The sequence below is a fragment of the Phocoena sinus genome, chromosome 19 (genome assembly GCF_008692025.1).
Source record: "Phocoena sinus isolate mPhoSin1 chromosome 19, mPhoSin1.pri, whole genome shotgun sequence".
Classification (NCBI taxonomy): domain Eukaryota; kingdom Metazoa; phylum Chordata; class Mammalia; order Artiodactyla; family Phocoenidae; genus Phocoena; species Phocoena sinus.
In genome coordinates, this window is record NC_045781.1 from 17,745,443 (window position 1) to 17,768,363 (window position 22,921).

At 42.5% G+C, this 22,921-nt stretch overlaps 2 protein-coding genes across 10 annotated transcripts in view; both read left to right on the top strand.

Moving 5' to 3' along the window:
• The window catches only part of CEP89 (centrosomal protein 89), an 81,001-nt gene extending 70,663 nt beyond the window's left edge, over nt 1–10,338 (top strand). For 2 of the 3 annotated variants that reach the window (XM_032613756.1, XM_032613757.1), the window contains exons 18-19: nt 3,313–3,482; nt 8,173–10,338. In XM_032613756.1, the coding sequence (XP_032469647.1) occupies nt 3,313–3,482; nt 8,173–8,413 (411 nt within the window). In that variant the 3' untranslated portion in view covers nt 8,414–10,338. The remainder of the gene's footprint in view (nt 1–3,312; nt 3,483–8,172) is intronic. The other variant, XM_032613758.1, reaches the window with a different exon arrangement.
• A 10,368-nt stretch (nt 10,339–20,706) lies between these two features.
• SLC7A9 (solute carrier family 7 member 9) overlaps nt 20,707–22,921 on the top strand; it is a 39,179-nt gene continuing 36,964 nt past the window's right edge. For 4 of the 7 annotated variants that reach the window (XR_004347073.1, XR_004347072.1, XM_032614358.1 and 1 more), the window contains exons 1-2: nt 20,714–20,797; nt 21,420–21,533. Coding sequence is in view for 4 of the 7 variants with exons in the window: in XM_032614358.1 (XP_032470249.1) it covers nt 21,447–21,533 (87 nt within the window). In the remaining 3 variants the exon portion in view is untranslated. Of the gene's footprint in view, nt 20,798–21,018; nt 21,057–21,382; nt 21,534–22,226; nt 22,896–22,921 lie in introns of those variants that run through there. The other 3 variants (XM_032614355.1, XM_032614356.1, XM_032614357.1) reach the window with 3 other exon arrangements.

The window sequence follows — 22,921 nt, forward strand, 5'->3', positions numbered from 1 at the left end:
AAGAAATCTGTGAGGCAGATCCAGGTCAGACAGGGCAGGATCTCTGGGAAAGTGAGGAGAAGGGACCTGGAAAAGGCTTGTCAAAATTCAGAGGTGGCAGGGACTTCCCTGGTGGTCCAGTGGTTGAGAACTCCACGCTTCCAATGTAGGGGGTGCGGGTTCAATCCCTGGTCGGGGAGCTAAGATCCCGAGTGCCTCGTGGCCAAAAACTAAGACAGAAAAAAACATAAGCAATATTGTAACAAATTCAATAAAGACTTTAAAACTGGTCCACATCAAAAAAAAATCTTAAAAAAAAAAATTCAGAGGTGACATCTCAGGAAACCTTAGCAAAACCCTCCTAAAAGTGAGGACATCAACTTGGAGGTCAGGGCAATGATGAGATCTGGGAAATCAGAGCTGCAGGCAGAAGTATTTCAGAACCAGGCTGGATTCAGAGAGCCGGAGAAGGGACCGCAAGAGAAGTGGCGTGTGAAGCTTGGAAGTTGACCCATTGCTCTCACCGTCACAGGAACCTCATCTCATCCCAAAAGAATTCAGTGGCCTCCATACAAAAATTCTTTAAGAAAAATAGAAGTATAATTTTCTTACACGTGATGTAAGCGCATCAGAAATAATGTTGCCACAAAGGAGATCAAAATTGAAACCTGTACTCTAAGGTGAACTGATACGTTGGTAGGTAGATAGACAAGTAAGGAGGTAGGCGGGTAGCCAGGTAGCTCAAACTCAATAAAACAGTAAAAGCTGGGGGAAAATGTCAAAAAGCAGAGACACAGATGGCCAGACAAAGGAGGATGTGAAATGGAACTGACACAACTCAGGGAAGAAATAGAAGGAAAGGAGAAATGTAGACTAAATTATAAGGAGCCCAGGGAGAAAGATATCATAGAAGCAGGATAAGGGACATAAAGGATAAATGAGAAAGGCAAAGACAAGAAGGCAGAAATAAAAAGAACTAGTAGAGGGAATTCCCTGGCCATCCAGTAGTTAGGACTCTGTGCTTCCACTGCTGGGGGCCCGAGTTCGATCCCTGGTCAGGGAGCTAAGATCCTGCAAGTTGCAATGTGCAGCCAAAAAAAAAAAAAAAACAATAGTAGAAAGTGATAGAGATCCAGTTTACCTAAAGCAGAAATCAAAACAATGGTACTTATTCTGCTCCAAAGAGTAATTCTTAAAAGTTTTTATTCATAAAATGTTCTGAAATAAATGAAGAGTTGAATCTACATATTGAAAGGGCACATTAAGTACCTATGAAAAACTGACCCAGGATGGCCCTAGAAAATAGACATCAAGACCTGTGACTTCAAGATGAAGAAAGAATACCTTGGACACCCAAGCAAAGGACCAGGACATAAGAAAAAGAAAATCATGTTGGCATCACACTTCTCAACAACAACACTGAATGCCAGAGAACGGTGGAATTCCATCTATGAATATTCAAGGATGTTTTCATCCAACCAGGCTGCTCTTCAGACAGCTGTGACCATATAAGAACTCTGGAACATTTTTTCTATAAACCTTTCCTAAGGATCCATCAACTTGAGTTCAGCCAAGCAATGATTGGGCACATTTCAGAAGAGTACTGCTCATGAGCAAAGAATATATTTAACTGTGAACTAAGACTTTCAAAAAGCAGGGGTACGGCTGATGCAGTTCCATGTAGACATAATACAACCTGACAATGTAGAAGTAATACAACCAAGGCAAAAACGATAGGTAAAGGGGGAAGGAAGTTAGAAAGTAGAATGAGTTTGCTGATTGCGTCACCTGTAATAACTGAGGTCAAAAGATATCATTTAAAGATGAAAACTTCAGTAGGAGGAGCTTAAGCATATTTAAGTAGGGGAAGAGTGAAGAAAAGATTGTCAGGAGCTAACATTATGCTACTTTAATAAATAAGGGGACTAAGGACATGTAATATAAAGGCATAAAAATAAAAGTAACCACAAGACTCAAAAGAGATGCATTCCTTAATAGCAAAGTTACAACAGCAAAAAAGAGCAAAGAAAACAGACTACATTAAAGTCTTTAAAAATATGTGTAGATAAAACAATAAAACATGAGATAAAATTGAGGCAAACAAGTCTGCCCTATAGAAAATATAAATGAGCTTAATTCACCCATTAACAGGAAACAATTTTAGATTATATTATAAAGGAAAACACTGTTACATGCCAGAACCAAGAGACAGTCAGGAGCAGTGTTTCAGAAGGATGAAAAGTAAAAGGATGAGTGAAGATAATTCAGATTCTTGCAAACAAAAGCAAAGCATAGTTGCGATCTTTACATCCGCCAAGAGGGAATTCAGGCCAAAAGCACTAAATGAGACCAAAAAAAAAAACAAAAAAAAAGGAGAGGGCTCGATAATGCTAAAGACTACAGTTAATAATATATAGTACTCATGAATGCCTACGTACTAAATAACACAGCAGCAAATTTTATGAACTACAGGAGATACAAGGGGAAATGGAAACTTAGTGATAATAGGAGCTGTGATCCGCTTCTCTTGGTCTAAGACAGATCAAGAAGTTATACAAAAGTAAGAATAGAAGATTTTACAACAAAATCTATAAGGTTTATTTATGTGTGTATATGTGTGGGTGTGTGTGTGTACACACACACACACATACAGAACAATCACAAAAATTGATCATAGACTGGCTGCCAAAAAAAAAAAAAAAAGCCTCAATAAACCCCTAAAGTAGAAATAAGGCAGACATTTGTTGATCAAAAAGATAAATACCAGAAATTAATCAACAAAATCAGAGAGCAGAAAATGTTCTTTCACCTGGAAATGTAAAAACTGTATAGTAAACTAACTCTTGGGTCAGAGGAGATGTATAAATTGAATGTCATAATTTCTAACGAGAACTGAACCTATGGGAACTACACGTCAGAATCTATGTGACAACAGTTTTGGAAATGCTCTGAGGGAAATCTATTAACCGTAAGTACTATACAATAAAAATGTAAGAAGGAAAATAAGTGAATCAGGCTTTTATCTCAGTCACCTGTTTACCAATAGAGTATGACAGACCTTGCCAGGTCCTTCTGTTTTAATTTTTATTTGTGGCATATAAAAAACTAGGCATGATACAAGTCAGACATTTGGTTTTATTATACTTGAAATTCTTTTATTACTTTATGTGACTTTTGTGATCCAGACTTGCCCTCTCAGATCAGACTTGCCCAGGGCTTACTCAGTTCAGGGCCTCTGACAGGCCAAGGAGTGGAGAGGGAACGCATCCACAAAGCTATTCGCCTGGGCCACGGGCAGCACCCCCTCACTCAGAGATCATCCTCCTCCCCCAGGGGTACAGGAAGCAGGCGGCCCTGAAGATGGGTGACATCAGTCACCGTCTGACAGAGCAGCAGGAAGACTTTGCTAGCAAGACAGCTCAGTACCAGCAGGAGATGAGACACCTCCATCGGATGCTGCAGGACAAGCAGGATGTCCTGGACCAGGCGCTGCAGCAGAAAAGGTCTGGCCACCCCAGCCCCGCTGCAATGTCTTTGTTTTTTGAATGTTTGGTAGAATCCTCCAGTAAAACCCTCTGGACCTGATTTGTTCATTTGATTGCTTCTTTTTGTTTTTACGTTTTAGTTTTATCTGATTTTAATATTAAATATATTTTAATATTGGTTTTTTTACTTGCTCCTCGTTTTTTTTCTTTGACAAGATTTTCCCTAGCAATTGACATAGAACATTGTATAAGTTTGAGGTGTACAGTGTGATTTGATACACATATATATTGTGAAATGATCACCCCAATGAGGTTAACACATCCTTCACCTCATGTAATTACCATTTTGTTGTTGTTGTTGTTATGGTGAGAACATTTAAGATCTACTGTCTTAGCAACTTTCCAGTGTACAGCACTGGCAATTATAGTCCCAGTGCTGTACAGTAGATCCCAGGTCTTTAATCCCTCCTTTAAAAATTCCTGTTGTTTGAATATTGGACTTCCTAAATCAATCCAGTCCTCTCATTGTCCTTCCCTTTCCCCCCCGCTTTTCCATCTCTTTGATATTTTTATTCTATTCCATTTTCTTGGGAGATTTTATTAATCTTTGATTAAATGTCTTATTTCTGCCATGATGTTCCCATTTCTGAGAACTTTAAATTTCAGATTCTTCCCTTTTCATAAGATCACAGTCATAAGATTATGGGTATATCATGTTCTCTGTGGCTGTAAGGTACTCTGTCAGTTACACCTTTGTCCTTTAAACGTGTGATAGAGGAGGTATTGCCAGTGTATTGGAAACCCTGGGGAACGGCGCATGTTTTGTGGAGGTGAACCTGGTGGTCCCCTCACGTAGTTCGAGTTCACATTTAAGTCGGCCTTTTCAGGATGGCTGTGTTGTCTTTGACAGACTGGGACGTGAACTGATGCACATGGAAGAATCATAATGACACTCGAATGTGATTTTCTTCAAGTTATAGTAGAATCTGTGTATTTGTTACCAGACAGAACGCAGACAGCTGTTTATGTTTTCTATCAGCCAAATGTTTCTTAATGCCAGGCAAAATGAAGTCTTATCTAACAGGTTTTCTGTAGTCACAGAAGTTCTTACCACCATAAGTGGTCACTTGGTACACGTTGGGCCGGTACCAACTTTCTTGCCAGACAGGAGGTTTAGAATTGCGTTAATAAAATGGAACTTTGTTTTTTACTTTCTCCCTTATTCCATGTTTTGCCCTTTAATGGTTTGAAAGTTAAACATTCTATTTATGTTCTTTTAGTGGTTGCCCTTGAAATTTCATATGGATACCTAACATTAACAAAAATCTAAAGTTAATCAGCACCTCTACTTCTCTACCCGCAAATGCAAGACCTAATGCTCTAACCCAATTATTTCCCACTCAGTTTATATGCTCTTGTTGTCTAGTGTCATTACATGTAGATACAGATACGTGAAGATGAAAAGCAAAGATCTATTTTATATCATTGTTTTTAGCCCCAGAAATTACATATTACTAGTTTCAATATAGTTATTTTATTTTGATTTACCTAGAGTTTACCAGTTTCTTTGCTTACTATTCTCTTTTGCATCTTAGACCTTATTTCTCAGATTATTTTCCTCCTTCCAAAAGTACATGCTTTAGAAGTTTTAGTGAGAGTAAGCTTTCTTAGTTTTTGTTTATCTGAAAATGTCTGCATTTTGCCCTCATCCTTGTGAGTTGATTTTTGCTGGGTTCTACCTTGACAGTCTGTTCTCTCAGCACATTCCACTGTCTTCTCTGTTTCATTATTGCTGTTGAGAACTCTTTTGTCATTTTTAAAACTAGATGATCCATCATTTCTCTTGCCTATTTTAAGATCTCCTCTGTCTCTTGTAGTCTGCAGTTTCATTGTATTTAACTATCAATTTCTTTTCACTTATCTGCTTGGTATAAGTTATTCTCTATATCTGTGATTTTGTGTCTTTCATTACTTCCAGAAAATTCTCAGTCGTTATCTCTCTCTCTCTTTTTTTTTTTTTTTTTTGGCTGTGCCGTGTGGCTTGTGGCATCTTAATTCCCTGACCAGGGATCAAACCTGTGCCTCCTGCAATGGAAGTGCAGAATCCTAACCACTGGACCACCAGGGAATTACCAGTCATTATCTATCTCTTAAAATAAGTCTTTTCCCCTCATTGTTTCTAGATTTCCTTCTGGAACTCATATTAAATGTATGTTAGACCTTCTTATTGAATCTTTTCATGTGTCTTATCTTTTACATTTTCTATCTCCTTGTTTTTCTGGTCTACATTCTGGGTAATTCTCAATATTTCTGTTTACTAGTTCTATGTTCAGTTTTGTTCAATGTACTGTTTAACCTAGCCATGGAGGTTTTTTATTTCAACAACTGTATATTTCAATTTCAGAAGTACTGTTTGGTTCTTTTGAAAATCTACCTAGTCGTTTTTAAAATAAATTTTTGGTCTTTGCTTATCTTTAATACATCTTTTATTTCTTTTAACATTTTATTCATAGTTATTTTATATTCTGTGTGTGACAGCTTCATTATCTACAATTTGGGGGTCTGAAATCTGGTTTTGTTGACTCTTGCTCTGTGTGGCTTATTTTATTCTACGTACAGTAATTTTTTTTACCATGAACTCATGTATGGGTTGAATTTAGTCTGTGGAGTCCTAGGGGCCTGGACTGAGGATGTTTTCTCCAGAGAAGGTTTGCATTTGCTTTTCTTTGGTGCCAGAGAGTATTTCCAAACCTGGAGTCACTTTAATTTTATTATTAACTTAAAAAAGAATCTACAGTAATGCTTTTTTTAAAATACAAAAGGACTTTAAAAATATTCACAGGGAATTCCCTGGCGGTCCAGTGGTTAGGACCCTGCACTTTCACTGCTGAGGGCCTGGGTTCGATCCCTGGTCAGGGAACTAAGATCGTGAAAGCTGCATGGCCAAAACCAAAAAAAATTTCACAATGCCATTATCACATTTACAATGAATGTGTAACTTCTTAATAATATATTTTTCTGAGCTGCATTCTGGGTGGTTTCCTCTGCTCAATATTCCACTTCATTAATTCTCTCTTTGGTTGTGTCCAATGTACTTTTAACTCATCCATTGAGTTTTTTCCCTGATTGTCTCAAAAATGTCTTTTTACTCTTGGTCCACTCCAGTCAGGGGCTGGGGATGCTCTACAATGGGGAACAGTGTATATTCAAACCCCAGATTCATTTGAGAACAAGTCAGTGGCTACAGTCCCCAAGGAGCCTCTCAGAGCAGATTTCTTTTGAAGATTGGCAGATTTTTCCACCCAAACATCCCTCCTTTGAGGGTTCTTCACATATATCCACTTACCTGCCTAATTCTGGGACACATAGTTCACAGTGTTGCTAGGAGGAAGAGGGGAAACATGGATGTGAGTGAGCCCTGTGGTTTTCTGTTGCACCCAGTTTGCATGCGCCCAAGACTAGTCTCCATTCTACAGAAATCTGGGTTTCTAGCATGGGCTTTGTCCTCAAAGCAATACAAACATTTTGTTTGCCAAACTCTGTGGTTTCAGTTTAATCCTCTTTTTTTATTTTCTTCCCTTAGAGATTTCCTTCTCTCTTTGTTTTGAGTTTAACTGTACATTATCATGATGTAATGTATCAAACATCTGGGTGTTTTGCATCAGAAAATGGAAGGATGGAGATTTTTTAGACATAGAGTAATTAGTGGGCATCATGGGCTTTGGAAGGAAACAACAGTTCACAAGGAAAGTGACACTGGACGAGTGGATGTGTCACTGGCCTCCCTGAATCTCTGTGGTGTCCTCCTCTTTAAACAACAGTGCTGAGTCCACCTGGTAATCCAGTTGCTAACATTTTGCGTAACCACCGGGCAGTGTCTGTGAAAGAGCTGGCCTTCCCAGCCCTGCCGTCCTGCACGAGGCCCATTCCTCCTCTCAGGCTGAGGCTTGCTTTTCCTTCCCCATGGGGCTCATGTGAGGTGGTGGCAGGTATCTGGTCTGCTCCCCCAGTGGACCACAGCCCTGTGAGGACATGTGTACCTTGCCTGCCCTGTTTCCTCAGCTGCCCACATGGGGCCCATCACACAGTCCTGGCTCAGCCTTGGTTCCCTCTGGACACTCGCCCTCCCGGCACATGGTCTGGGCCAGTCTTCTCTGTGACCTGGGTTGTGATCCTCACTCTCCACAGTTGGTCTCCTCCTCACCCTCTCACTCACTCTCTGTGTCTGGGCCCATCAGTGGCTCTGTGGATGGAGGCTGTGAAAGGTGTCTGAGTGTTGGTCAGGTCGCAGTGGGGACACTGGAGAGGCCTACAGGGCCCATGCTCTGTGGGCGCCCACAGCCAGGCCGTTGCGCTGTAGGTCAGCCACTGCAGTTATTGTGTTTTATTTTTGTAACATTAATGCCATGGAGAGCAAAGGGTGTGTGCACTGGTGCCAAAATAGAAGAAAAGGCAGGACATAGAGAGGAAATCTAAGACGTCATTTTCAGCCTGTGCCTTTGTATTTTTTTCTATTTCCAGGGGACATCAGGCTTCGTTCGACACTGGGAATCTTTGCTTCAGAACCCACGCACAATGGGCTCTGTTCTCTGACTTTAAACATTCTTTCACTTGGCTTCTCACTACTTTAGGATTCATAAGGGCTCTATAAATATTTTTTAAATTGTGTTATTTTAAACTTTTTCTTTATATTGTTTATTTCTCTCAGAGAAATGGAAGGCGAGCTTGACGTTGTTTGGGAGTCCACCTCCAAGGAAAACCGAAGGATCCGAGAACTCCTCCAGGCCACACTGGAGAGGACAGGCCCGTGGGGCAACACCAGAGCTTTCACAGACCACTGCCTGGACGGCGTCTCTCTGGGAGACATGCAGGACGGCTGCCGCTTCAGCTTCTGTGACCTGAAGCCGCCTCCCACCTCCCACCAGGGTCTGCGGGAGCCCCTGGGCTAGGGCCCCTCGGTGGAGAGGTCTGCCCTACGCAGGACGGGGAGCGCGGAGGAGAAGACAGACTCCCGCCCACCACTGCAGCGTTTCTTCTCCTCAGGGCAAGGAAGAAATACTGTCTCAGAAATTTAACCTGCTGTTTTACATTTTGCTTTATTTTAAAAATGTGCTGCTGAGCTATATTTAGCCAGTGCACGTCCTCTGACCCCATTGCCACCGAGCCGGGCTCTGTGAGCTCCATTGCTCAGGCTAACAGGTGACCTGGCAAGCTGGCCTGTCTCCGGGCTCCTAGATCTGCGCTGGGAAAGCCCCAGAGGAAAGGGCGGGCAGGCCCGAGCTCTCAGCCTGTGTTTGATGAGTTAGTTTCATTGGCTGAGCCGTCGATGGAAGCCCCAGCGATGAGACCTGTGCATTCACTCTGGGTGATATTTTATTGTTTGGCAAAAAACAGGTGCTGGTCTTCATGCCCCAGTAGGTTGTACAAAATCTGTCCTGCCCTCTCCCCGAGCCCTTCCCTGTCCTCCTGGAAAGGTAATTTTTCTGGGGCCACGTAACCTCGCTCCCCTTCTGAGAGCCTTGACTTTGAGCACCAAGGTGGTATCCCTGCCCCACTGCCACCACAGAGAAGGATGCCGGGGCCGTAGTCCAGCTCCACCCTGTGCCATCTCCTCAGGTAGATCATCCCTGCCTCCAGGACCGTTCCTGGGACTCCTGGCGGTAATGCCAGCTGTCTAGGGCTGCCTGTCCCCGGCATGCTGGAAGAAGGCTACAAAGGATCCTAAACAGTGTATGGAGGGTAGAATCCTGTCACATCCTTTTACCAAACCCCTCATAGCTAAGGCCTGTGTGGTTTCAGGTGTGCAGATAGACCCAGCGTCGGTCCCTGGTCATATATAAAAGTTACACACATGTGTTCTTTGGTTGCTAAGTGGGAAGCTGACATAGAAAATCATTGTTCTTTTACATTTTAAAAGAGGTTGGGTGGGCTAGATGTTGGGTGGGCGGTAAGGCCTGACTGCTAGTGGGGGGGCTCCTGTCATCCTGCCGGTTTCCAGTCTGAGCAGCAACCAGTCCCATTCTCTCTTGGTCCTCGTGAGTCTTCATGTGGCTCTAGAAAGGTCCTGATCAGGTTGAAAGGAACCCAAGGCAAACAGTTAGAAAACATGACCCCGGGATCCAAGTGAGCCCTGCTGCCTTTGGCACTATTGAAAAGCAGCCCTGGGGAAGTCAGGACTGAGTGGAGAGGGTCCAGGCGCAAGTGTGGGTGTGCATTTGGTGTGACAGCAGCTGGGGGGCTGTCCTGTCTTGCCGTTGTCCCGTGCAGAGGGGTGGAGGGATCAGAAGTGAGGCCTTTGCCCCTCAACCTCTGAGAAGATGGGAGAGACCCCACCCTCTTCCAACAGCTTACATCTCTGTAGACCAGCGGGTCTTCTAACTCTTAGGAGAGGGGGGAATTCTGGATTTTATTAATTTTGATATAAATATATTTATTCAGCCAATATGCTGTGGATGCTTACCTATGTGCACCGTTTGTTGAGAACTGCAGTAGTGACGAAGGCAGACATCATTATAGAGCGTGCGAGGTGCTCAGAAGAAAAGCACCAGGACAGAAGCCCAGAGCCGCGAGCTCCCAGAGCAAGCAGGGTCTCAGTGCATCACGGGAAAACTGACGTGTGTGTTGGAGCATGTGGGTAGGTGAACCTGCCTTCTCAACTATAAATTTTATGAAATCTAGATATAGGTCAAGTATTTCTGATGGAAATCCAGCATCCGAACTGAGATGTGCTATAACACATCTGGCGTATAAAATATACACCAGATTTTAAGCCTTACTATGAAAAAAAAATTAAAATATCTAATAATTTTTATATTGGCTTTATGTTGAGATAACATTTGCATATATTGGGTTAAATAAAATGTTATTAAAATTGATTTCACCTGGTTGTGGGTTTTGTTTTGTTTTGTTTTTGTTGTTTTGGTTTGGTTTACTTTTTTTAAAATATGACCACTAGAAAACTTTAAATCCCGTATGTGGCTCCCATTATATTTCCCTTGGACATTAAGAGAATGGGAAGAAGCTGAGGGGAGAGTCAAAGGGACTCTTCCCAACAAGGTGGAAATTTTTAAAGGGTTATTAATAAATAAGGTAAATAAGGCAAATACTGAAAGTGACAGAATAAGGAGGAATCAGAAAGAGTCGCACGACTCATCCCAGCAGGATGGAAATCTTTAGATGGTTATTTTATTTTATTTTATTTTATTTTATTTTATTTTTGCGCTACGCGGGCCTCTCGCTCCTGCGGCCTCTCCCGTTGCGGAGCACAGGCTCCGGACGCGCAGGCGCAGCGGCCATGGCTCACGGGCCCTGCTGCTCCGCGGCATGTGGGATCTTCCCGGACCGGGGCACGAACCCGTGTCCCCTGCATCGGCAGGCGGACTCTCAACCACTGCGCCACCAGGGAAGCCCTAGATGGTTATTTTAAAATGCGATAAATAAAACAGACATTGATGGGATTAAAACAAACATTTTAAAACAGCACTACCTAAGACTGGGTGAGCCAAAGGGACCCCCCCTAAGATCCCCTAACATTAAAGAGCACCAAACAAATTTGTTCCATTTACCCCGGTTTGGTGAAATTTTTAAAAGCCAGAAGGAAAAAATTACAATGAGAAACCTGACCAGCAATTGCTTGGGGCAACAGTTAGGCCAATTAATTAAGTTAAAGACTAACAAAGGAACTGGGTTCCTTGCCTCCATCCCTCACTGGGAACCAAAGCCTTTTACACTGGAGTGGGTAAGACTGCTAGGTGATAGAAGTTTCCAGGACTCCTTGATGCGGGAGTCCCATGAGCTGTGGTACCAAAACCCACTGATGGAAGCCTGACTCGGCGTACAGTACGGAGTGTTGAGAGGATTATAAAGGTTGAAATGTTTGAATGGACATTATGTGAAGAGGTTATATCAACATGGCCTAAGTGTTTTACGGGAATGGAAGTTCTATCTGGGTGGGAACACTTCCCCTACCCCGTATTATAAGACCAAGACTTGTTGATGGGGTCCTAGCGGAGACTGTGGTTAGAGGTATAAGAGTGGATAGAATTGAGGTGAAAGTTTATAAGAGAATTGGTGTATTTGAATGGGCTTTGTGTAAGGTGGCTGTGAAACCGTGCACCTCAGATTGGGACTTGAACCCATGCAGCCAGGACTCGAACCCGGCCAAAACCCACGGTCTTCCAACCGTGAGATCACACACCTGGCCTCAGGACTTAATGAAGCTCAGGTCCTTGATGTCTCATTGCAGAAAGAATTCAGTGAGAGACAAAGTGATAGGTGAGAAGTGGATTTATTTAGAGAGAAACACACTCCACAGACAGACTGTGGGCCATCTCAGGTGAGAAAGGCACCAGGGTATGGGGGTTTGTCAGTTTTTAATAGGGGTGGATAATTTCATAGGCTAAAGAGTGGGAGGAGTATTCCAGCTATTTTGGGAAGGGGCGGGGATTTCCAGGAATTGGGCCACCGCCCACTTTTGATCCCTATGGTCTGTCTTGGAACTGTCATGGCGCCTGTGGGTGTGTCATTTAGCTTGCTGATGGGTTACAGTGAGCATATACTGAGGCTCAAGGTCTAGTGGAAGTCTACTTGTCTGCCGTCTTGGGCCCATTTGGTTCTAATCAGTTTATGTCATGTCCTCGGGCTATGTCATTCTTTCAAAAGTTGTGCCCTGCCCATTTCCCTCCTGTTTCAGTTCCACCTCTTTTGCCTGATTGTATTATGGGGGTGGACACTGTCTCACTGGAGAGTGTTTTTCCTGCCTAATATTGTAAGATAGGGCATGTAAATCCACCCTTCAGGCAAAGTGAATTGAACGTACTAAAGGGAATGAATAGCGTTGCCTGAACCCACATGGTGTGAGGTGGAAACTAGGGACTGATAATCGGGACAGATACGAGGAATAGTGGAGGCTTTTTGCCTGTAGGGTGACTTGGTCTGGGGTTGACTTGTGCACTAGGAAAGAGGGCCTTTATTGAATGCCTTATGCAGACTTTTTGAAGGCATGGTACACTGAACCCTGAAATTCTAGAACATAGAAATCTTTTTATTTCCATTTTAGTTGGAAACCTTCTCTCTGATATAAAGAAGCAAATTAAAGAAAATGTAGTTGGATGAGCAGATCAGCCTTTTGATATCATTTAGGTGGCAGCCCAGATATTTAGGGAATTGAAAACAACTGTCTTCATCTTGCAAATTTCTACAAAGTCAGGAAGTGTAAACACAGCCCACAGTCCCCTGAGACTGAACCTGGTTCATTCAGTAGAACCTGAAACCAAAGGGAAAGAGACCTTTTTTAAAAGTACCCACTGCTGGAAAGGCTCCTTCACTCAAAATCTAATTCACAGCCTCAATGATTTGTCAAGGACAAACACAAATCTTAAAAAGTCTTTTTCACAAATAGTAAAAAGCCTTAACCGTCTGAGCAGATACACTTAACTTATTCCAACTGTTATTTATAAAATAGTGAATTTTATACTGTTATCCCAGATTCATGACTGAAGTTTTAAAATGAAAGCTATGAGATCTCAGATTGTGTCTGTGTGTCTACGTGTGTCCGTTTTATTTTTTTTAATTAATTAATTTTACTTTTGGCTGCTCGCAGGCTTTCTCTAGTTGTGGCGAGCGGGGGCTACTCTTCACTGCGGTGCGCGGGCTTCTCACTGCAGTGGCTTCTCTTGTTGAGGAGCATGGGCTCTAGGCGTGCGGGCTTCAGTAGTTGTGGCACTCAGGCTCAGTAGTTGTGGCTCGTGGGCTCTAGAGTGCAGGCTCAGTAGTTGTGGCTCATGGGCTTAGTTGCTCCACGGCATGTGGGATCCTCCCGGACCAGGGATCAAACCCGTGTCCCCTGCGTTGGCAGGCTGATTCTTAACCACTGTGCCACCAGGGAAGTCCCTACATGTGTCCGTTTTAGATATGGTGTTTTTCTACCTCCAGATGGTATTGCCAAAATTAATTTGTAAAGGAGCTCTATTTAATTTAGGCTTAAAAGTAAGCACTTATGAATTAAATATTTCTAAATCTCAGAAGTGTAATAGAAAGTAACCCAAATGTTTTTCAAGTTCACATGGTCTAAGATTAACCTTTAGCAAGTAAAAGCAAATTTAAAGTTATTGGGTTTTTTTTTTTTTGCGGTACGCGGACCTCTCACGGTTGTGGCCTCTCCCGTTGCGGAGCACAGGCTCCGGATGCGCAGCCTCAGCGGCCATGGCTCACGGGCCCAGCCGCTCTGCGGCATGTGGGATCTTCCCGGACTGGGGCACGAACCCGTGTCCCCTGCATCGGCAGGCAGACTCTCAACCACTGCGCCACCAGGGAAGCCCTAAAGTTATTGGTTTAATTAAAATAGGCATGTCTTTAGAGTTATCAACATTAAATGTAAAACTTTTATTCTACCTAGGTTTACCAAAAGTAAAATAAGTTCATGTTATCTCTGCTACAAAATTTGTCAGCAAGAAAAGTAGCCTGGGAAGATGGTTGACTTTGTCTAATATCTCATGAAGTTTTCATGGGTAATCTACACATAATTATTGGGAACAAATGATTTAGATAGACATAAGTGCGATAAGACTTACAATTAGCTTCCAAAATCTTTTGGTAACTTAAAAGTTTAGAGTTTTGCTAAGTTAAGTTAAATGATGGTTATTCATTGAATGTCTAGATAATTTCCAAATAAGAGAAGATACTGAAACATTAGTTGCTAAATAAGTCTTAAATTTACCTACTTTTGTCTTATTACAGAGAAACTAAAGACGTTTGTGTCCATTAGAAACATGTCTTATACCACACTGAAAAAAAATATGCTATGAGGAAATATATGTTTCTAGAAACTATGAAATGTATTCATAAGTTTGCCAATCAAAAAATACTGGTGTAGCAAACAGTTCACACTTGCTTACTTTTTAGTTTTCACTAGAAATTTAGGTTTCTAAGGGTTAATAACTCTAATTGTTACATATAATTAAAACTACTAAAATAAATAAGAAAAATATATTCATCTGCAAGGAAATTTTTTTTAAAGATATAAGGAATAGAAATGCATGTTGTTAAGGGAAAAGCAGGTAAATTTGTCCTAAAGAGAGGTTTTAAAAAAGAGAGGGAAATAGCAAGGACATGGAAGCAACCTAAATGTCCATCGACAGATGAATGGATAAAGAAGATGTGGTACATATATACAATGGAATATTACTCAGCCATTAAAAGGGACGAAATTGGGTCATTTGTAGAGATATGGATGGACCTAGAAAGTGTCATACAGGGTGAAGTAAGTCGGAAAGAGAAAAACAAGTATCGTATAATAACGCATATATGCAGAATCTAGAAAAATGGTATAATCTTATTTGCAAAGCAGAAAGAGAGACACAGACGTAGAGAACAAACGTATGAACACCAAGGGGGGAAATGGGGGGGAGTGGGAGGAATTGGGAGATTGGGATTGACACATACACTATTGATACTATGAATAAAATAGACAACTAATGAGAACATACTGTATAGCACAGGGAACTCTACTTAATGCACTGTGGCGACCTAAATGGGAAGGAAATCCAAAAAAGAGGGGATGTATGTATACATATAGCTGACTCACTTTGCTGTACAGTAGAAACTAGCACAACATTGTAAAGCAACTATACTCCAATGAAAATTAATTTTAAAAAAAAGAGGGAAAGCATATGATAAAATCTGAATGTAAAAAAGGAAGTTACAGAAGGTTTGGGAGAAAGGAACCGTTAGAAAAAAGTTTTGTGCATGGTCAGGACTGGCCAAGATTCAAATGAGTTTAACTGAGTGAATAAATATTAAAAGTAAACTGGTGCAAAATTAGAATTTGGTTTTCTCTCTGTGTTAAAGAGACAGAAGTCTTCTATTATAGGGAAATTGTGAACGGTTTTTCTTTACCTCTGAGTAGTCTGTCTAAAAAGCAGAGATGTTTATGTTTCATCAAAATAATTTCCTGTGTTGTTTTATCAGGTCTTTGATGACTTACATTGAGTCCGCTGAGTCTTTTTAATATTACAAGAGCTAAGGTGTGGTTTTTTTTTTTTAACAATTATTAAACTTTCTGTATTTGCCTGTGAAGTCACTTTGGTTAAGAGAATAGCTAAGTATTATTTCACAGTGACCTATGGTCCTATTTGAACAAATGTTTTAAAACCTTCTGATATCTTTGATAAACGTCCCCAAATCAAATTATAAATGAAGTCCTTTTGACCTGTAGCAAACTTTGGCATTTTTCAGAGGGTCCCTTCAACGTCTCAAAGAGAGATATTAAACTAATTGGCGTGTTAAATTACATGGGAAGCACTGTCAAGTAAGTGGTGATAAACCATCTTAGGTTATATTGCATTGATGAATATATATGTTCTAAAAATTGTGTGAAATTCCTAAAAATCTGATTATGTCCTGATAAAATGCTATCAGTCATAATTCTAGCTATTATCTTAAAATACTGTGTCATTGAAATAACCAGATTTCCTCGTCAGTTGCATTGTAATTAGATCTTTGACCATGCTATTTTGTCTTTGTCATTTATAGACAGTTATTATTTTACTCTGATGCTTCTGCAAAACTGCTTCATCTTCAAGAAGATTCATAGAAAGGACTTTTTGACAGATATAGGTTTCTGATAACTTTTAGTTCATACCATTGAACTGGGTAAGATTACAGAACTCTAATGGCAAGCCTGATGGCTTCATAAAGCTGCTAACAAATGATTAAGATCAACGAGAATTAGTTACATAGGACTGAATGAACTGATGAAAAGGATTCTAATTTTTATGACTTTTTATCTGAAATGTTATACGGCTTTTTAATGTTTGTTTTCCAGATATAAGAAAGCCCTTTGTCTTAACGCTAACTATGAATCAGAGCAGTTGGGTAAATTATACCTTTGCAAGCAGAATTGAAACATTTGTCTTTCTCCCTGATCCCTCCAGAATTTGGAAACTCTTAGTAAGCGTTCTTATTTTCATGACGATATAGTTATTTATATAAGTTCACTAAGAATCTGTTCTCTTTGTAACAGGACACAATAGTTGTATTACCATGGCTTTGACTGTAATGTCATATTTGAGAATTTGTATAGAATCAGATTTTTTTTTTTTTTTTTTTTTTTTTGCGGTACGCGGGCCTCTCACTGTTGTGGTCTCTCCCGTTGTGGAGCACAGGCTCCGGACGCGCAGCCTCAGCGGCCATGGCTCACGGGCCCAGCCGCTCCGCGGCATGTGGGATCTTCCCGGACCGGGGCACGAACCCGTGTCCCCTGCATCGGCAGGTGGACTCTCAACCACTGCGCCACCAGGGAAGTCCTAGAATCAGATTTGACAGACAGCTTTAAGGAGCTAAGATTGACTGTGGAGCCATAAAGGCCCTTGGAAAAACAGCCTGCTTCCTTGCTTATACAGTTCCCAACAGCCTTGCCAGGTGAGTAAGGAAGTTCACTTTCTGGCCTTCCTTCAGGATATTTGGGGGAACTTCTGGGTATTTGGGGGAACTTCAAGAAGAGAGGAATTCACCCGAATCTGTAGGTATTACAGGCGAGTCTGATGATGACTCCTTGACATGGCTTCTTAGCCTAAAGAGGCTATTAAAAGTTCAATCTGGAGGTTCCTTATGAAAAGTTCCAGCAAAGCAGATTTAAAACAGCCTATATGGTCAATTGCTATTCTTGCTGAACTTATGTAAATAATCAGGTCAAGTTTAATGAAACTAAACTTATTTTAAAACAAATGAGTGTGAATTTGGCCATCTTTGGTAGAAATGAGAGTGACTTTAGAGAAAAAAACATATGCTTCAATAGGAACTATAATATCCAATACATATAAAGAACACATACAACTCAACAGCAAAAAAAAAAAAAAAATCATCTAATTAAAAAATGGGCAGAGGTATCTGAATAGACATTTTTCCAAAGAAGATGATATACAGATTACTAACAGGTGCATGGAAAGATGCTCAACATCACTAATCAACAGGGAGATGCAAATCAAAATCACAATATCACCTCACACCTATCAGAATGGCTATTATCCAAAAGAGTAGAAATAACAAGTGTTTGCAAGGATGTGGAAAAAAGGGAACCCTGTACATTGTTGGTGGGATGTAAACTGGTGCAGCCACTATGGAAAACGGTATGGAGATTAAAAATAGAACTATCATATGATCCAGAAATTCCACTTCTGGGTAAAAACACAAACTTGAAAAGATATCTGCACCACCATGTTCATTGCTGTATTATTTATGACAGCCAAGATGTGTCCAACCTAAGTGTCCATTAATGGATGAATAGATGAAGATGTGATATATATACACATACATACATATATATAATGCAATATCATTCAGCCATAAAAAGAAGGAAATCTTTCCATTTATGACAACATGGATGGACTTTAACAGCATTATGCTATGTGAAATAAGTCAGAGAAAAGCAAAGATGAATGCTCTCACTTGAATGTATCAACAGGATCCCTCCCCCCAAAAAACCCCCAAAACCAAATAAACAGAAAAACAAACAAACAAAAAATCCAAAACCCAAACAAACCCAACTCATGGGTGTAGAGAACAGATTGGTGGTTGCCAGAGGTGAGGGGTGGGCAAAATGGGTGAAGGTGGTCAAAAGGTACAACTTCCAGTTCTAAAATAAATGTCTCAAGAGATGTGATGTACATCATGGTGACTATAGTTAATAATACTGTATTGTTGGAGACTTGCTAGGGGAGTAGATCTTTAAAGTTCTCATCACAAGAAAAAATATTTGTAACTATGTGTGGTGACAGATATTAACTAGATTCATTGTGGTGATCATTTCACAATATATACAAATATCGAATCATTATACACCTGAAACTAATATGTCAATTATATCTAAAAAAAATGATGGACAATTCTAAGGTAGAATTGCACTATTCCAATAGCTCTTGGATATATATAGATATTGTTCCCCAGATAGGAGTTTTTAAATTGTGCTTTCCTGGCTAATTGTTTTACAGTCAGACTGTAAATCCTTGACATTTAAAGACTTTGCACATTCCACTGACTCTTTATGAGTTCTTTTGGTTGGGATTTTGGTAGGTAAGTGAACGCCTGTTATGTGGCCTTTTGGGTCCCCCGCAAAGCTCTGAACTACTGTCAGCAGCAGAGGGAAGGGATATACGATGAGTAAACTTAGGAACAGAAGAAAGTTTGAAAACTTGAAGCCAGGTCTGGGACGAGCTTTAAGTGGTAAAGGAAGAGCTGGCATCTGTCCTGAAGGTTTGACTCTGACCCTGACTCAGAGGAAGGTGACTCAGAGGATAAAAGCCAAGAGGCTGTGGGGATATGGATTTACACTGCCGGGCTAAATGTGTCTTTATAAACCATTACAGGACCAGGGAACCAAATATGCACCAAATATAAGATGATAAAATGCAGATGGTGTTACCATCTTCAAACTGCAAGTATCTGTGTAATTGGAAAAAGCACAGTTTGAAAGTGAAGGTCGGGACTTCCCTGGCAGTCCAGTGGTTAATACTCCACGCTTCCACTGCAGGGGGCTTGGGTTCGATCCCTGGTCGGGGAACTAAGATCCCACATGCCACGTGGCTCAGCCAAAAGAAGAAAAAAGAAAGTGAAGGTCAAGAGCTTTAGCAGAAACTTAAGAAGCAATGGAGTTGTATGCAAATAAAAAATAACATGAAACTTCCTAGGAAATTAACTGTGAGAGGGAATTGACTGCAAGGAGGTAAAACTTCAGCCATGTGGTAGAAGAGCTGGATGCACAATGAACCAAAGGTCCTAAAGAATTGGGGAAAAAATTGTGAAGACAAATCCACATTATTTTCCCTGAGGGGGGAAAAAAACCTTACGATAATTGGTTGAACACTCACTCTGCTGGGGAAAAACAAAACAAGAAGAAACCACAGCTCCAAGAAAAGAAATGCACACCAAGGGCCAAAAATGAACTGAAGTAGATTTCTGACCCTCAGCAAGGATCCTCATGCCCAGACGCTCCAAACTCAGCATTTGACAGAGGCCCAAGAAGCCCACGGGATCCTCTGCATTAACAGAATGCTGGCGCTTAATGCATAACCTGCAGTTCTCACAGTTCTGTGAAGGGGAGTGCCAGCACTAGCCCATTTTACAGATTCAGAACTCAGTTCTTGGAGAGAGGCTAAGTAACTCTGAGACCATGTGGCTGGTGTGGGCTCACAGGACCCTCCAACTCCCCACTACCACCACCACCCCACCCTGCTTTCCTCAGTGGTTTCTGTTAGAATATCAGCCCTCTGGGGCAACCTTGACCCAGGGAGCCTTCTGTAGGGCTCTGCAAGTACAGATGGGCCAGACCTACCTCGGAGTGCTGCACTGTTGGCAAATGCTTAAGGGGTGCCTCAAGCAAGCCTGGGGGCAGGTCCTGCCTCCGTGCTCTGGAGAGACAGCCCGTGAATGAGCACTCTGCTCGGGCTCTGGCCACGGCCAACAAGAGGATCAGGTGCCCTGATGAGCAGGCATGGCCCCATCAAGAGGGGCAGGTAACAAACTTCTACATCAGGACCCTGACTCTGGGAAAGCAAAGGTCCCCCACATTCTCAGTAGGCTCTAAGAGATGACCCTGAGAAATCTGCCCTCCTCCCAGGTCTGCCTGTCCCAAAGTGCTCCCACAGTAAACCTCAGTGACTCACCAACTCTGTCCTGTGACCTTTGGTCTCATCTGGATATCTGGGATGCTGTTAAATCTACCCCAGTGCAAAACTGCCGGAGGAGATGGGCGATAAGCAACAATGCTTCAGGCTGGGCTCTTCCGGCCCAGATACGGTCTCAGCAGGGGCCAGACAAGCTTGGTCAGAACCAGTGGGAGGCAGACCAAGGACCTTGGAGGAAATTCCTCAGTGGAGGGGGGAAAGGGCTCCCCCCAACCTGTGAGTTAGGAGTGCAGCTCCTGTTGGTGCTGCCTGCCTGGAGTTGTAAATAGAACCTATTAAGATAATAAAAGAGTGGGTTCCAAAGTTTATCTCCTCTGGTTCCAGTCTTTAGAGAGATTTCTCCTTACAGGATATAGCTGATCTGGGGGAATCTGGTTAATTTTAAAACAAACTGGTCTGGACACCAATGAGCAAAATTAAAACAGTTTGGAGAGAAACTGGCTGCTCGACCCTCCCTTTTTTGTGTGGCGTATCCAAGCTTCGTTGCTTAAAAAAAAAAAAAGGTGTTTAATAATTACCTTTATTGACCTCTGTACCTTGTGGCTTCCTTCTCTCCTGGGCACGAGACATGGCCATTCCTAGGGCACTACTGTGCAGAGGAAGGTGGTCAGCTGCCCCGGGCAGGTCCCTGGGCTCCTCGAGGTCAAGGAGAAGGTAAGGCCACCAGGTGATGGGAAGGCTGGCTGATCCCCTGGCCAGGGACCCGAGAGGGACTTCATCTGGAGAAAGAGAACAGGGAATGAGCACTAAGTAGTTCAGCCTTGAACGGATTTTCCTCAGCAACGTTCCTGGCATCACTCAATGAAAAACGGTCTATACCGTGGATCTATTGTGTGAGGTGCCTTAATTACTTGGGAAGTAATTATGAGAAAAGCCTTCCTTCTTCAGACTTGACTCCACTAAGGATATTCCAGTATGTTTTTAAATATTTCTTTTTAAAAGCCTCTGAAAAAATGAGGTTGGGCTGTAGAATGACTTTCAGGCGTGTCACTGCTGAGGGTTAGGGCACATAGGATAGGTGAGGGGGCACGGGGGTACCGGAGTAGTTTGGAAAAGAGCTTGGAACCCCAGTTGCCCAGGGTCTGAACGGCAGTCAAAATTTTGCTGGGACTGAGCAAATTATCCCTAAGAAGTCGACAGCTGCATTTCCCCCAAACTGTAGCTAATCATCTGCTCATAGAATCAGTTCCCACAACCCAGGCGCGACAGCTGAGCCCCCATTTGCATCTTGTCCGATAGAGCATTTGCTGAGTGAACACCCGTGTCCTCCTTGCAGCCTCCTAGAACTGGCAGCGGGTGGAAAATGGAAGAGACAAGCCTGAGAAAAAGGAGAGAGGATGAGAAGTCGATCCAGAGCATCGAACACAAGACCACAAATCTCCAAAAGGAGGTAAGGCCGTCCTTAGGGGCAGGCCCTTCCCAGGTCCAGCCACGGGGTGCACAGCCAAGTCCCCCCACCCCATCTCTGATCGAGCAATTCCTTGTACTCACCTCTTTCTCTCTCGCCAGTGAACTCAGCATATTCTTGTGAGGTTAATACATGTGTGCTTCTGCGTGCTGGGTAAGCACCTGGAGGGGTGGCTGTTTGCTCAGACCAGTGGCCTTTTCCGGGATGGTCAGAGAGGACTTCTGATGTGGAGTCCCCTCTACAGCACCTTCACCAAATGTTGGTCCCTCTTATGTTTGAATACCTCCAGTGATAGGGAAATCCTATTCCTTCTTTTTGTTTAACATCTTTATTGGAGTATAATTGCTTTACAATGGTGTGTTAGTTTCTGCTGTATAACAAAGTGAATCGGCTATACATATACACATATCCCCATATCTCCTCCCTCTTGCGTCTCCCTCCCGCCCTCCCTATCCCACCCCTCTAGGTGGTCACAAAGCACCGAGCTGATCTCCCTGTGCTATGCAGCTGCTTCCCACTAGCTATCCATTTTACATTTGGTCCTTTATATAAGGACATGGGGAGGGGGAAGGGTAAGTTGGGACAAAGAGAGTGGCATGGACTTATATATACTGAATCAGACTATTTTATTCCTTTAAATTTTTTTTTCTTGATTCACGTATGATTTACATAGAGTGAAATGCACATCTCTTCAGTGTTCAGTTTGAAGTGTTTGACAAACTGGTCGGCCCAGAAAGTTCCCTCTTGCCCCTTTCCAGGAGGGCCCCACCCCCTGAGTTCTGTCTCTGCAGAGTAATTTTCCCTGTTGTGGAACTTCATAGGACGGAATCATACAGGGTGTGTCTGAGCAGGGTCTCGTTGGTAGGAAGCTCATATTCTACAGAATGGCATGAGAGAAAGCTCACAGCCCCGGAGTGTTTCTGTCCCTGGAGACCTTGCTGCTCAGCCCCTCACCCCCACTCCCCTGGCCAGGAGCCCCAAACCCTGACTTCACTCTTTGTCTGGGGGGAGAAGCTCCGTTCTGCTCTGCCCACCTAAGAGGCGGGTCCCAAGGGCCTTTCCTGTTGGTGATTGATTGTCAAATCAGCCTTTATTTACCATCTGGGCACCTTTGTCAAGGGTGGTAAGGGTTGGCGCATGGAACCTCGGCCGGGCCTATGAACCGTACTGGATGTGAACCCTGGGCAGTAACGGAATCTTTCTGTTCCTCTATTTTTCCCTCTGTAAAATGGGTATGATAATGGCGTACCCGACCCATGAGGCTGTTGTGAGGATTAATTGACTTACACGCGAAGCCCCAGGAGCAGCTCCCTGGCGCCCCCCCTGCAGCAGCACAGGGTGAAGGTGCCTGGGACACTGGGGGCTGCCCT